General features: G+C 46.1%; 1 protein-coding gene across 2 annotated transcripts in view; it reads left to right on the forward strand.

Annotated features, from left to right (window-relative positions):
• Positions 1-15,188, forward strand: part of LOC119393244 (diacylglycerol kinase beta) — a 405,235-nt gene extending 390,047 nt beyond the window's left edge. For both annotated transcript variants that reach the window (XM_037660161.2, XM_037660163.2), the window contains 4 exons: positions 2,004-2,211; positions 4,233-4,353; positions 7,035-7,095; positions 8,359-15,188. In XM_037660161.2, coding sequence (XP_037516089.1) covers positions 2,004-2,211; positions 4,233-4,353; positions 7,035-7,095; positions 8,359-8,454 — 486 coding nt within the window. In that variant the 3' untranslated portion in view covers positions 8,455-15,188. The remainder of the gene's footprint in view (positions 1-2,003; positions 2,212-4,232; positions 4,354-7,034; positions 7,096-8,358) is intronic.
• Positions 15,189-15,596: the final 408 nt, after the last annotated feature.

Consider the following 15,596-nt stretch of genomic DNA (forward strand, 5'->3'; position numbering starts at 1 on the left):
ATCGCTGAAACGCGATTCATCTCTATTCTCAGCGTAAATAACAAAGATTATAAGCGAGAATGGGGCGCTGAAGCACAAAAGCAAAAGTGGATGGAAAATTATGACCTTTGTATTCTTTTGCTGTACTTCATATGTATAGCTTGTTTTGCTGGACACTCGTGAGTGTAAATATTTCATTCGTTACTATATGCGGAAGGGGGGAGGCGCAAAAGAACTATAGCGCAAAGGAGGTTGCAAGATATACTTTTGTGAAAAAATTATTTAAAGCTACGACGTTCTTCCGGTAAACGTACCAAGTGACTAAAGAAACCTCCCGTCTTTATAGCAATGATGCATCTCCGGTCTGCGCCACTGACTGTCGCGATTCACCCGCCACGGTGGTCTAGTGGTCATGGCGCCCGACCGCTGGCCGGCAGGTCGCGAGATCGAATTCCGGCCGCGGCGGCCGAATTTTCAATGGAGGCGAAAATGCTTGAGTCCCGTATACTTAGATTTAGTTGCACGTTAAAGGACCCCAGGTGGTCGAAATTTCCGGAGTCCTCCAATACGGCGTCTCTCGTAATCGTATCGTGGTTTTGGGACGTTAAACCCCAACAATTATTATTGACTGTCGCGGTTCCTAGATGATTCTCTTAACATCACAATGCGTTATTAATTTCTCTTTAGCTGCATCTCACATGACTAAACAGTTCAATGACAGGGACCGACAATGCGCCAGTTTTTTCGCCGCAATCAGCGCATCGTTTCTCCCGTGCGCGCTTGTTCTGTTCGAAACTTGTTTCCTCATGTGCGTAATAATGTGCGTAGCCTGCCCAGATTGAATTACTTAGTACACAGCTCACACGCCGTCTCTATGGCTCGTGGTAATTACGGAGAATCCGCTACTCATTCAGCGGCGCGCTTCAGGAAGAGGCAGTGAGCGTTGATGCGTCAGCTTCCTTCAAATAGCCTGTCAATGAGGTGCAGGCGCGGGACCCGTACGCGGCATGCCGAGCTGTGGCGGGAGGCGAGTGCAGCAAGTGCGGTGCTCCCCGGTTCCCCCTACTCGTGCGTGACCGTCCTTGACGCCTGTTCATTCATCTGTGCGGCAGCTGTCGTATGCGGTCGCGTCGCATCCTCTCGCTCGTCAACCGAACAATCGAACTGCGGCCACGTGCTGTTGTGGGCTTTCTAGGCGTACATGCCATTGCACAGGCTTGCTCGACTTGACACGTGCAGCCGAACAACTCTTCATTGAAATCGGCGCTTTTGAAAAAATTAACCACTTCGCTACCTCGTGTCGTTGCAGGCGTTGTCACACGCGATTCAAGGCGTCGTTACGAAGCAGTTCCATTCACTGCTACCACGTCTGCCGTGCCGCGACATGCCAATATTACTAACCAATCGGGCCTCTCCATGCAGCGAGCAAAAAAATAAATAAATAAATAAAATTGATTACGCCTTGCTTCGTATTGGCTTCCTATTGTCCCGTAGTATTTCACAGCTTTTTCAATAGTACTTCGTATGATTTTATTCTTAGAGTCTAAAGGCATCCAGGGGGCAGTGATCCGTGCAGTTATCACGTGCATGACAAGCGAAATAGAGCAGCCTGGTATGGTGTCCGTAATAAGCCACTGCGGCCGCATTGCAACAGTGGCGTAATTTTCGCAGTCCCACGTAGTATTAAGGCCGAGACAGGCGGTACGATTTTCCTTCCGATGCGACGTCCGACGCGGCGGTGCGGCAGCCAGAATGGTGGCTGTCCGATGCTATGAAAGGTCACCACTCCGGCTGCCCCACCTGCGCGTCGGCCGTCGCATCGGAAGGAAAATCGTACCGTCTGTCTCGGCCTTTACTGATCTTTCGGCGATCGCTCCGAGGCGCATGTGCCGCAAATGGTATGAATCGAGGACAACAGCTACGTTTCTCTGACGCAGTTCTAACTTATTTACTGAATGGCGCTCTGCGTATACGGACGCATTGCGGGTGCGCTTATCGGTGGCCCCTTCTTTTTAAACACGCAGTGCGACGGTGTCTCGCTGGAACTGTCCAACGGGCCATCTCTGCAGGGCATCGCGGTGCTCAACATCCCCAGCATCTACGGTGGCTCGAACTTGTGGGGAGACAATGCCTCGTCACGGCGCCGCTCGCGGTCTAAGCGACGCAAGAAGCACGAACGGGACATCTCCACCAACAGCTTCAACTCGATTGACCTGAGCAGTGCCGTACAAGGTATTTCTTCGAGTACAACATTTCTTACTGGTACAACTGATCAGCTTCAAAAAAGTATGTGGCACATTAAAGTGTACATATCGGCATTATGAGCCACACTTATTCGTATTTACGAGGTCACTTGCAAACAAAAGCCTTATTCTGGGTCGATCACTCTGGAAATGTTGCTTTAGCTGGCTAATGGGACTGTTGAAGATTTTGATAAAGAACACCTCGAACGTTATATTTCATCGCGCATATTCCTTGTTCGCACCGTGAAGGCGTTGTCGCTCTATTCAGCCTGACGGTAGGAACGCCAGCGCGCGCATTCACGCAATATGTGCGCACTTCACTCTAAGCTTCTTTCTCGTATAAATAGTTGAAGTGAAATGTGTATGTGTGCATCCCTCTGGTTTCCTTCACCTTATGGACGGTGACGCTTGTATTTGTCCGATCTCTGTGCGCATGCGCGATGGAACGCAATCGCGAGAGTAAAAATCGCGGGTGTTTCATTCCTTGAAGTTCTTGCCTTCCTCGGCTCCGTGCTCCGTTCGTCCGTACAACCGAGCATGCCGACGGCGGACAAATGCTCTCCAATTCGCATGTTCTCTGTTCGTGTCTCATGGCACCGGGCATGAGCGTCGCGCTCCTGGCGGCACGGTTCTCGTGTACGATATACTTTCTTTTTTGTACGTTTCTTGCTAACGTGACCTGAACGAAAACCGGCTTGAGAGAAATGAAGCAAAAAATATCATTTGACCGCCTAAGCTGCGCTCTCACTTCGTCTTTGCGGCTTTCGCGTGACTAAATAAAAATGGCGTTCGCCTCAAGCGTGGCTCGAGGCGTGCGAGCTGCGCGGTCACTTCGTCTTGGCGGCGTTCGCGTTACTAAAGAGTAAAAAGGGGCGTTCGTCTGAAGCGTGCCTCTATGAGCGCGAGTTGCGCGGTCACTTCATTTTAGCGCCATTCGCGTGACTCGTCCCGCTAGCGGCTATGGAGTGGCGCGGAAAGGGCATGCTACGGAAGACGCTGAGCCATGGCCTATAATTATAGTGGATTTCTTGGTAGGCTGAAGGAGTATGCAACGCCAGAAGAGCCTCGGTGAGCACGAAATGAGGCAGGACGAGCCAAACGGCTTGTCAGATTTTTCAAATTTTGCTCTCCATGCTCCTTTAGGTCGTAAGGCACCGTAATTTTTTTTTTTTCGTGTAGGTAAGTACCGTCGAGTGACGCGCTGTCACGCGTGTCAACGCGTCCTCGAAGGTGGTAGCCTGCCAGTGCTAAGGCAACGGCGCTCGCGCAGGTGGTTGCGAAGCTCGTCAGGTACTGCGTAGAGAAGGCGCACCAATGGGCGCACCGCGAAGCTGCACGCTTTATGATACCTGCGCCTCAGTGACACTGGCCAATCACTTACGAGCTGATTTCATCATCCTCTCCACCAGGGATCTCGTGCTTGGTTGGCATGCTGCTGCTCCGTACTACAGCAAGATTGACCATGCATGAACAGAGCCAAGGGTGTTCTCCTTTGCTGCACCTAAGCAAAATAAAATTTTCAGGGACCAATTCTCGCAAGAATTTGCTAGATTCGGTCCCTGAAAAATCTCCTCACGCATGCGCATAAAGGCCGGACAAATACGAGAACGCTCATGTAAGCGTCATGGTCTAGGCTGTTCGCTTCACGTGCTCCGCGCAGTGTTGTTTCAAAATAAATAGAAGAAACACATGTACAGCCACGAGTAGTCGTCTGCAAATTGCCCTCTGTAACATGTTAATCAACTCTCCTAAATTTTGCAAGAAACCTGAGGAACTACGCGCAATGTCGATTGTACCAGCGTTGAGGCATATTGTGATAAGATAGCTAGGTGGGCTAGTTGGTGGGTGTTACGATATGAAACTTTGAGCGCAAATAAACGACGCAGGACGAAGGGCGCCTTCTTCCATTCTTTGTCCTGCGTCGTTTATTTGCGCTCAAAGTTTCATATCATAATGATGTGATTCTCTGCGTGTTCCATCCTTGCGAGTGGAGACATTTTTGCTGCGCAGACATCGGCGACCGGCTTATCGAAGTGATCGGCCTGGAGAGCAGCATGCACATGGGTCAAGTCAAGGCTGGACTCCGGGCTTCCGGCCGCAGACTGGCGCAGTGCTCCTCGGTGGTCATACGGTGAGCGTCTCGTATTCTCTCCACTGCAACTTGAGCTTAGACATGGTTAAGCGACGAGACTATTGAGCAAAGAGGACAGAAGAACTCAGACCCGTCACTTTTTCTCATCGTTTGCGCTGTTCTCCATGTTCAACATAAATCAGTCAGGCAGCTTACAGGGACACTAACGTTAAAAAATGAATCAATTTAAAGTGATAACCTATTCTTCGAAAACTATACGGTCTTTAAATTCACAATCGTAGGTTCTTAATAGAACAAAAGATTAAAATTAAAGCTTCACTTCTTGAATTTCGCGCCGAAATCTCTACACGTGGACGTCCGCGGGACGTCAGAGGTTTCAAACTGTGCTTTTCTTCTTTTTTTTTTCTAATTTGGCCACATTGAGTCAATGAAATTTCCTGAAACTTGGTACATTAAGCCTCTGGCCTCCTCTGAGGACAACCTTGCAATTTTTTTAATAATATAGCGCAAGCGTCAACCGTAGGTTACGCTAGTTTCTAATATCGGCGAGAAGCAACGAGATCAGCGACACGACGATGAGCTTTACACCAGTTTCCTGAAAACACGATCGCACAGATAACGCTGACAGCGTGTATGCATCTATAAGAAAACAGCGTAGCCGACGGCGTTCGCACTTGATTGTTCTTGCTGCGTATCGCATAGCAGTTAGGAGGAGGATGTAGGTTGCCGGCGGATCTAGCCTTGCGAGGTATGCAGGCAAGTGTCCCGTCCGGTCTCCTCATAAAACAAACCGCGGGCAGGCTACCAAGAAGGCGCGCAATGCGCGACGCAACAATGCACATGCCGGTCCTATGAGCTGTCCCGCATGTATACGGTGTTGTGCCGGGACCCCATATCGCCGCACCACACCCCAACATAAGTGTCACTCATCACCAGTCACATGCGAGGTCTGTAACGTTTAGAAACTTCAAAAGTAGTCGCGACACCTCCCTCCTGAAGGGACCCAGTCCAGTGCGCCGGTCTCAAAGACCAGCGCAGCGTGGGACTTAATATAAAGTTTCAATGGATGCCATCCCTTGCGGGTATAGCGGGTGAATGAGGTGGCTGTAAGACTTGCTGGGAATGCTTTGCAACTTAGGCCAAGGGAGTAGGTTCCTAGAGAACCTTAGTCGTTTAAGAGAAGCTGTCACCAGGCATTTCCATTCTTTATGTTTGACATCTCACCAGCTATGTGTGACAAAAGGGCTAACTAGGGCAGAGGCCTATCTGTTACGTCGCATCCGCACGTGGTCAGCGCGTACACCAGCATGGCTCCACAAAGTCAGACTTGCCGCGACGCCATTGTGTCCTACCTGTCAGACATACATGGTGATATTGAACATTATTTGCTTAAGTGCAGGGAACTTGATAAAACTCGATAATGTTTCTTTGAAGCACTCCAACGTTTAGGCTCGCCACAGGACAGCGTGAATGATGTGGTGTTTCCGCGTGGTCAGATCTCGTTACCTCTCGTCTATATTAGGTGCTACCATGTCCTATAGGCAACTCTCGCCCGACATTATTAAAAAAAAATTGCAAGGGTGTACTTAATTTTTACCGACTAAGAACTAGTAGGCCTTAGTAGACGCCGTCAAAATCTATGACGCCACAGCGAGTCGGTGCGGGAACGTACGTCCGATCTCTCCTTATGTATGTTGAAGAGGGGGAAAATTCATTTCAAAAAAAAAAAAAAAAAACTTTGAGGTGGCGTCGCCACTTGCATTTTCTCTTTGCACGCTTTCTCGCATACCAGGCGCTTTCTCGTGGCAAGAGTTGGGCTTTCGGTATTGCGACAGGGTAATTTACTAATACGAGAAAAATTGTTTTCCCCATTAGTGTCCGTTCAAACTTGTTTTGCTTTATGCTCTGATTAATTATATGTCGCAGATACAATGAGACAAAATTATCTCATCGTCAGCACTTTGCCTTAGGTACTCGCTACGTTTGTTCTTGACACACATAGATGATATTACATGAAACTTTTAACTATAGTTGCTAAGCAGGCCATGCTACATCGCGAAGATGTAGCCAGTGTTCGTAAGAATAAGCAGAACTCATTAGTACATTTACATTAGTGCACCTCTATTGAACTGTGTCACGTCTCCTTGTTCATACTTGTAAAACAAGCCATGACAATTAATATCAGCCTTAACAGCGCGTGGCCTTGTGCGCAAGTCTATCTTTGCCGTCGTCTTTTTGCACTGTTTAAGCTTGCACAGTCTCGGACCAACCCGCCAATATAGTTGTCATGACACGTGGATGTACGTCTTATGTGTGTTGCCATATGTCAAGGCATGCTCTTATCATGCAGCCATATAATTCGCTTTTGTTTGTCCTTTTTTTTCTGTGTGGTTGCTCCGCCCAGTGTCAGGTAGAGTCAGCTCATCTTTGCTTCTCTCTGAAGTGCTCTCAATTCACCTTGCAGATTTCCAAATAGCTAACTTGCGTGACGTACACGCTTTTTCTTTTTTTCAACAAGAGCATGTTTTGCTGCTGCCAGCAGTCCCGTAAAAGAAAAATGGCTGGCTCGATTTTTCTAAGCCTCGTGTTTTATCCACGAAACATAAGTGCTATTTCGGGAGGCTTTTTTTCGTAGTTTGATTTATTATTGATGAATGGATTTCGTTTGTCGACTATTTAACGATTACTGCGGCTAATGACTTTCGTTTAAACACTTTCAGGACAAGGAAACGGTTCCCAATGCAAATTGACGGCGAACCTTGGGTACAGCCACCTTGCACGGTAAGCATAGATATAACAAATGCGCGTAACTGATGTACCAATTTATATTGATTGACATGACGTAATTTTTGCTTTACCATACCTCGAGAGAGAGAGAGAGAGAGTGTGTGTGTGTGTGTGTGTGTGTGTGTGTGTGTGTGTGTGTGTGTGTGTGTGTGTGTGTGTGTGTGTGTGTGTGTGTGTGTGTGTGGTTGCGCGGTTGCGCGCGCGTCCGCCAGTCCGTCCGTCCGTCCGGAGAAGTGTCAGGCCACCAGCAATATGTTATGCTAACATATTTGCTTCGACGAACGTACGGGATGTGATTGCGTTATATGTCATCATCATGTTAACAACGCAATAACACAGCATCCATGGTGTTTGGTTGCTTAACTAGAAAAAGGTGTTTACATCAGGGACGAAGTTTAAAAATACCCGTGTACTCCTCTATAGGTACGCGTTAAGAAAGTCCAGATGTTCAAGCTACGTCTGAGTTCCCCGCTACGATATGCCTCATAATCGGTTACTTAGTTGCTTCGGAATGTAAAACGTCCGGTGTTATCACATTCTCGTACATTGGTTCGCTGCTATCTCTACGGCGGCCACACGCGACCTTAGCCACGACGACGAACTCGGCACTCTTTTATACGGTGTTATCAGCAACATGATCATACCTGCCGCTTTTCCTACACGAAATCGGTAAATTTCGCTCTCTTCCATGACTTAATGATAGTGTCAGCAATCCGATATTTGAAGACCATCTTTCGCATCAAATTGAATTATGTCACAGGCGTTTCTCAACCTTTGTACTTGCCAAGCATCATTATTTGGCGTGAGAGAAGCACGTGGTAGAGACAGTAATAGTAAAGCTCTTGAATGACAGGGACATAGGAAGAACGCAACACGAGCGCTATCAAATACGAGCGCTGTCAAATTAACACACTTGTTAAAAATAGCGCTCGTGTTGCGTTCGTCCTGACGTGTACCTGTCCTTCAAGCTCTTTACTTCTACTATGTCGCACCAAAAAAAAAAAAAGGCCGTACATCAGCATTGGTGCGCTAGAGCCTCTGTTCTGTTCTAGCTGACTCGCTTTGGAGAGGTCGGGGTATGTCCCTGCGGCATTTGTATAAGTTCTACTGCGCAAAAAAAAAAAAGAAAACTGTTACCCAAAAACAAAAATGAGCAGGTAAATAAGGAAAACGTTAGCACACTGAAACAAATAAAACAAATAACGTGACAATGGACAGTTCGCTAAACTATGCGACCTCCTCTTTCCCTTTTCTCAGATACAAATAACCCACAAGAACCAGATGCCGATGCTTATGGCGCCAGCTCCGACGAACAAGTCCAGGTTTCCTTTCTTCTCCTTCCGGAAGTCGTGATTCTCGCCTTCTTCCGCTTCACCCACAACGTTCTCCACTGCTTTCGCCTTCGGCACTTGTTCGTCGTTGTTGCTCCTGACTGTGCCGAGCCCTGCACGCTGCGTGTCGTACCGCTGTCCGTTACAGAGACTGCATTTAGTTTACGTGTATCTTGTTAACTTATATTATGTACATACATCTGTATAGACATTCGCCCATTCACTGCTGTTTAATCTTATTGACCAGGGTCCTAGTGACTTTGCAAGTGCACTCGCTGTATGCTGCTTCATTTTTTGCCTGTCAACGTGTGAAAATGTGTTTTAACGCCTGCTGAAATGATATGCTGAGATATATTTGTTAATTTTGCTGGCGCTTTTGTCGAGTGCTGTTCCAGTGACAGAATGCTTCTCGAGTTGTGTTGGACGGAAGACCAGTTGTGTACAGAGTGCGAAAGGTTACAGGCTGAAATTATTTCCCAGTTTTATGTGGCGTTCGAATTTTTACGAGAAGCTAAAGGCAACAAACGTTATTGTATATGTGAGCATATGTCGTGTCGTATCTGTCAATAAGGCAAATCAGGAGGCGTTTACATATGTCCCGCTTTAATTAAACTATCTGCAACTTCATAATAGTATTGCGACTCCGCAGACGCGGCGTTTGGTTTTCCTTAAATGGCACCATACCCGTTATTGTTTCTATGCGGTGCGCAGCGCCTTGTTTGGCGCACTTGTTTCGGCATACGAGAGATTGCCGTCGCTTCTGATCAGGCGAGTGTAACATATTTTCCCCGCGCAGCTAAAGCGCCTCGCAAAGCCCATTTTCTTCGTGTGCGTAAAGCTTCCAGTTGTCCATTTCGTGAATAGTCATAAGCGTGTTTCCGAAGCGCCCTCTAGCGGCAGTTCGAGGAGGCCAATTCGGCACCGGAAGCTTCCGTTAAACCTGCCGCGACGTCAACTTCGGTGCGCTTTGGATTCCATCACTTGAAAGAGTATTTCTGTCTACGGCATAACATATCCGAGTGTACTGACGAAGGATTGTGCCTGCGTCAGTGTGCCATGCACGTGTCCTTAGTGGACCAGTTTGTGAATCTCAGCTTTTGTATGATCCGCTGTATATGGTCAGCATCCGGGTGCCACCGGCCGACCCCCCGTAACCCGACCCGTTTCTCATTCTTAAAATTTGTTTATATCATGCAAAAGAGGGAGAAAGTTTAGGCACATTTAAGAGCACTGAAAATGGTGACTCCGGGTAATTAAAACGAAATTAGCGTGGCGAATTATCATGAATGTGCAGTCGCTCTCATGAGCCCCTTGGTAAGAAAAAATGTCTTTTTTTCCTCTACTTTGGTGATTATATTCGATATAAAGCGTCAATTCGAATATTATGTCCACCTTGATGTACACGCTACCTTTGATGTCTGAAACGCGAAGCTTTCAAAAGCTGGCTTCTTTATAAATCGTGCCTTAGTGAAAGTGCGTACAAAACTTTTTAAACAACCTTTTCTTTGTGTTGCTAAGCTCTAAGTGTTCATGTGAGCGTTCATAATTCAGACACCATTGCTTACCTGTTTGCTCATAAGCCGATCGGCTTTTAGAAGCGTTTGCAGCGTCCTTAGCTTTTTCCTGTTTTTTTTATTTTCTTTTTATTTGTAAGCGCCAACAAAACATATTTACTAGCTAAGCATTCTCTGTAACTTAAGGGGCAAGTACAATATCGTTGGTGCTGAGTTCTAGTCTGCTGCTGACACAAGAAGCCGTCCTAGGTATCTAAGGATCGAGGTACAGATTGCGGGAGGCAAGCTGTTGACATTCACGAGATACTCATTTCTTCTAAATGGCCTTTATTTTGCCTTACACAGGAGTAGCATGCTATCGGTGGACTTAATTTCAGAGCAGAGAGAGCAGCTCTTAATCTAGCGGACGATTCCATTAGCGGTGTCACTGTTGAAGAGAGAGGGAAACAGAAAATAAAGCTGACATTCACAAAGAACTGCGCTGCAGGGAGGCATTGTAGGTGTGAGTGAAGTTCGCAATATAAAAAGCCGTCATCTTGCGCGACGTTCTCTTTTGCTGCAGCTTCGCACGTCCACGTGGTTTGCACCCGTCACTGTACATACACCAAGGAGCATTTCTCGCGTGAGAGCTGTATATTCTATATAAGCACTCCTAGCTACACTAAGTGCATAATGTATTGACCACATTTTGCTCGGGAGCGAAGGTTATAGGTCAGCCAGCCTCGAAAACTTCACCGTGGTCTCCAACGACCAGCCTGATCGCTTCCTTACTTGCGGCGCCGCCGCGCTTCGCCGCATTCTTTTGTTACGCCTGCTTCGCACTATACACTTGTAAATCAAAACTTGTTGCGCCCAGGAACACGGGACATCGCAGTTAACCGCTTATCCATACCTCAGCATGCTGACATATTTAAATGAAGCGCAATGGTCAGATAAAAAGCTGAGCTGAGAACCATAAACTGCAGAAAAGGCAGAGCCTGATGAAGGCCAGGCACCCTAACTTTGTGTGAGCTCACATCAATGTTTATGCCGCACATGCTTACGTACCACCTGTTTTACTTTGGTAACTGCTGGTTTCGGTAATTACATCGCATAGGATCTGCATTTCACTTTCCTAGGCAGCAGACAGGTCATGGTACAGGTTATGTGCTGTCGCGCAGATGAGGATCATGTGGTATTCTTTATGCTTTAAAATTGTGCATATTAAAGGCCGACGCGACACTTGTGTGCATCTTACGGACCAGGACAACGTGATGGGAGTTGTGCTAGCAGTTTTGTGGATATCTACTGTCAACCCGTGGTTCGGGCGGTCTTGTTTTGATTACAGCGACACAATAAGTTTTCCTTAACAGGTTGCACGTTACAAACATAAGAACCAACCGAAGCCTTAACATTGGTTCATGCTGTAGTCCTGCACGAACAGAAATGTAGAATGGCAGCCACAAACATGAACGCTGGTTCTGCAGTGCACCGCAAGCCACCTACTAGGTCATAGTGTTGATAGTCGGGGGAGTCGGTGTCGATCAATTCTCTGAATGATGAAACACCAAGACAGTTCTCTTTTACTCCCTTTCTTTATTTTTGGGTTGTTTCTAGCCTGTTCTATGCGATGTCCCGCGCCCTGCCGCAGCAACCTAGTCCTCTAGTTTTGTGAAGTCTGTCGCACTTTAATACTTGCTGCTCCACAAGGAATCCAGCTGAGGTGCGCAGTTGCCGTTGAAGGAGGGCACAGCGCGTTTTTAATGAAGGCGTTGCTAACTTATTTACATACGAAGTGTTGTTCATGTGCATGTTAAAAAGAAAGAAAAAAGGTGTTTATATATATATATAGCATTTCTATCATGTAATATATCTATATATATTTATCTTGCTTAAAGCGGTAGTGAGAGCAGATCGCACGATGAAACATAAAGCAGCGATGATTCATAACAGATCATATCATGTACGTAGAAGAATATAAATATATATAGTTTCGCATAAGCCCGTCACTTTCATGTTGAGTGGAGGAGCACGGTATTTACTCCTCCAGCTGCAACAATGCGCAGCTCTTTTGTATTGTTGTTCTTAATGCAATGATTTCTTTTATGTTAATACAATGAACTCCATGCTTCAATATTGTCTAGAGTAAGATAAACAGGATCGTGCACTAACATAACTCATTATGTAGCCAACCGCGATTGCTGCAAATGTGTAGGGCTAACCTTAATGTCCATAGAGGGCCAGACGGATGTACTACCAGGGACCTCTTTCAACGGCTATCGAAAAAAAGCCCGTATCTCTAGTACAGAGGTGCCCTCTAAGATTTTATGTAACTGCAAGTACAGAAAGTTGTTAACTGTTTGTATTATGAAGTAGATATAAGAAAATGTAACAGCTATTTAACTCACGCGACGTGCACTTCACTCGCACTGCATCTCATTCGCGCGTGACATCCGCATATGTTGGTACAAATACCCTCTGCTCACGTGGTTTCCCCTTCTCGCAGCATTTTTTTTTTAATTTAACGACCCTGTTTTATGATGTCGTGCTGTCGGTGCAGCGCAGGATTCACTGCGTCTAACTTCGCAGACAACACTCCCTGATGCGGGAAGGCTGAGATACTTGACGCTGCAGCGACATTTTTTTTTTCTCTCTTTGTTCGTGCAGAGATCGCATTTCTACGTTATGGGCAAACCGTGCTCAACTAAGAACGATCTTTCTGTGCACACGACAAATTCCTGCTTCACTTTACATAACATGAATCCAGCAGTTCTGCGTTTTAAGCGCGCGGCATTTCTGGTGAAATTCGTCGTATAAGGCCGCTATGTTTTCACATCTCTGCGATAACTTCAACGCGCTGCGACAGCATGCTGAAGGCATTGACGACCACTTCATCAGATACGAAGGTTCACTTAGAATGGTAAATCCAGGCTTTTCAGACACTCTAAGAAAAAGATTACCTGTGACTCTTTTTGTCTAGTCCTGGCTTCCCACACACCTTAACTCTCACTAAAGATACGTGTACGTTAATTATCTATTGGAGAGTCGTGCCTCAAAAAGAAAATTAAAAAAAGGAGAGAATTACCACTCTCCAAAAGAATGTTAACGCATATCTTTAAAGACAGTTAAGCGTTTGGAAAGTCAGGGCTCACGAAAAAAAGTAGCAAGTAATAAATGTCCTTCTTGGAGCGGAGGCACAGCACTTTTTGTCTAAAGTGCGAAGAATTACACCAAATTTGTGAAAAACGGCACAGATATTATTTGAACGGGTATGCGAATGCTCATCCCTGTCGTTGTGGTACACTTTGTAAACAGTCGCAGCTGTCTCAACCGTTTTAGCTTTTTTTTTTCTATAGCTCTGTGTGCATCTGTAATGTCATGTACATACGTATACATAGGTAAGCAATGTACTTGGAACGTTGCGTGCAAGAGTGTGCGTGCTCTTACGACTTCATGCATGCATATATATATACACATATATTGATTTCTGTGGTTCCCATTGTTAGTGGTATATATACAGATACAATATATATCGACGATGAGAAAACAAGTTGCGCTACTTTGATCATACCTGCCGTAGTGGTATTCTGTACACAGTACTGTGTATAACTTTCCTGTCACGTGCGAGAGTGTGTCGTCTGTCCGCATACGTATGCCGCGCATGAGACCCCGTAGCTAGCCGTTGGCCGTCAGTGTATTTCGACGCGCTGTCTTCCTGGCAAACGGCTTTTCCTGACGTCTCTTTCCGTATCCGCCTGTAGGAGAACCATCCCGATAACGCCACTCTTGTTATATACCAACCTTGTCCCAACCTAAACGGCTATATTTCTTCATGAATACAGAAAATCAGTTCCATGGAGTGCCACAAGATGTGACATCCATCCGTTTGTGGCACAAAGGTAATCAGAGAGCCACACGGATTTCTCGGGAAAGCTTCTAAACTGGTTAGCTTAGTTTGAAAAGCGACCGCCCCGGAAAGACTTTGGTCCCTGGCTGGAACCCCAAACCAGGACGACTTTTTCGTCAACTAAGCAGCTTTCTTTCTGAGAAATCTATAGGGATTTCGTGATAGCTTTGTGCCGTAGACGGGCGGATGTCAAGTTTTATTTTCAATATTTCAACCTACAGAAAACGTTACCTATGCCATGTACATTGTGTTCTTTTGCCGAGACTTTCATTATGAGCACTTGCACAGCACGTTGGCAGACGCTAGAAGTTTTTCATCTTATTTTGACTCACGAGTTAACTTCGCATTAGTGCTGAAAGAAATGCGCCGTTTTCCGTAATTTAGCAAGTGGACTACACTTCAGGGCGTGCAACAGTTCTCGAATAATTCGAATAGCACGTTATACCAGTTTTAGCCGTTTCAACTTAGCGAAAAATGCCGGACGTGCCAAACCGGAGTCCATGGCATCTTCTTCTCTTCCTTATTGAAATATTTTGTTCATTTCGTAACATCTCGGAAAGGACGAGTCGTCCAAGGAAGCCATTCGCTTAGCAGGATGTAATATTTAAAGAAAAGCCGACCACGCCCTGTTTCCAGTGACGTACTTTCCGGACAAACAAAGAAGATTAATGATCTGGCAAGACATCTTTTAGCTATAATATACTGCAGCCTAACTCGTTCCCATGTCATTATGCCTTTTACCTGATACATGCGAGGCTGCTTTCCTTCCTATACATGTCGCGTTGCGAAGGTTGCGGAATTTATGCCGCATTTACGCGTATCGCCTAACCTATAGAGCCCCCCCCCCCTCCTCTCCCTTCCTAAATAGTTAGTGGACTCTATGTAAGCTGTTAGTATGTGTACTTCTCAGATATGTGCATTAGGATCAACGGTTGCGTAAATGCAACGTATCTGCTTGCGCACCGTTGCTGTCGAGTGGAAGCGAGACTGTTCTTTTCGATAGCCGCTGTTCAGGTGAATCTGTAAAGGCCTACCTGTAGTCAGTGTAACGTTTGTACCTCTTCCCTACAACTACTTTACCGAGGGCTACTTTCGCAGCGCTACTGTGGAAATGTGCGTCTAAATATTCCCTTTTCCCATCGTTGCCCGCATGGAGTGTTGTATAAGGACGCATTATTATTAGTATGTCTTATTTTTCCACTATTTAATGGAAACCTGTTGTTACATCCCTTCGCGATAATTAAATGTGAGTCTCCGTGTGAGATATCTGTATATAATAAATGATATATGAGATGTTCTACATTTCACCTATTTATTTATTGCTGATCTGAATAAAAGTACATGTTACCACGAAAAGCTCTGCCCGTTACTATTGACTCCTTTCTTACGTACGTACCTCACTTGTCTACGTTGTAACTGACAGCAAGACAAGGACCTGCGAAAGGCTTTCTTTCAGACCCTCCTTAATCAGCACCGTGAGTTTTCCACAGACGTAACAACTACAGGTATAACTGTGCTTTCGAATACAGAAGCAGACTATAGGGAGTAGCCAGGCTGGCGCATTCGCGTCATGTACGGGACAGGCAATAAACTTGGAAGAGGAGGAGGACACAGAACAGCAATCTCTTTGTTCTTATTTGTGCCACACTTTATCCTTGTCTGCCATCACGATCCTACTGGCACACCATTCCAACCCACCGAAGAAGCGACACTGTTAAAGTAACACCAGCGCACACTTAATTGCCCACAAACTCATTGAAACGG

This window comes from Rhipicephalus sanguineus, chromosome 5, assembly GCF_013339695.2.
Source record: "Rhipicephalus sanguineus isolate Rsan-2018 chromosome 5, BIME_Rsan_1.4, whole genome shotgun sequence".
In the NCBI taxonomy this organism is placed as follows: Eukaryota; Metazoa; Arthropoda; class Arachnida; order Ixodida; family Ixodidae; genus Rhipicephalus; species Rhipicephalus sanguineus.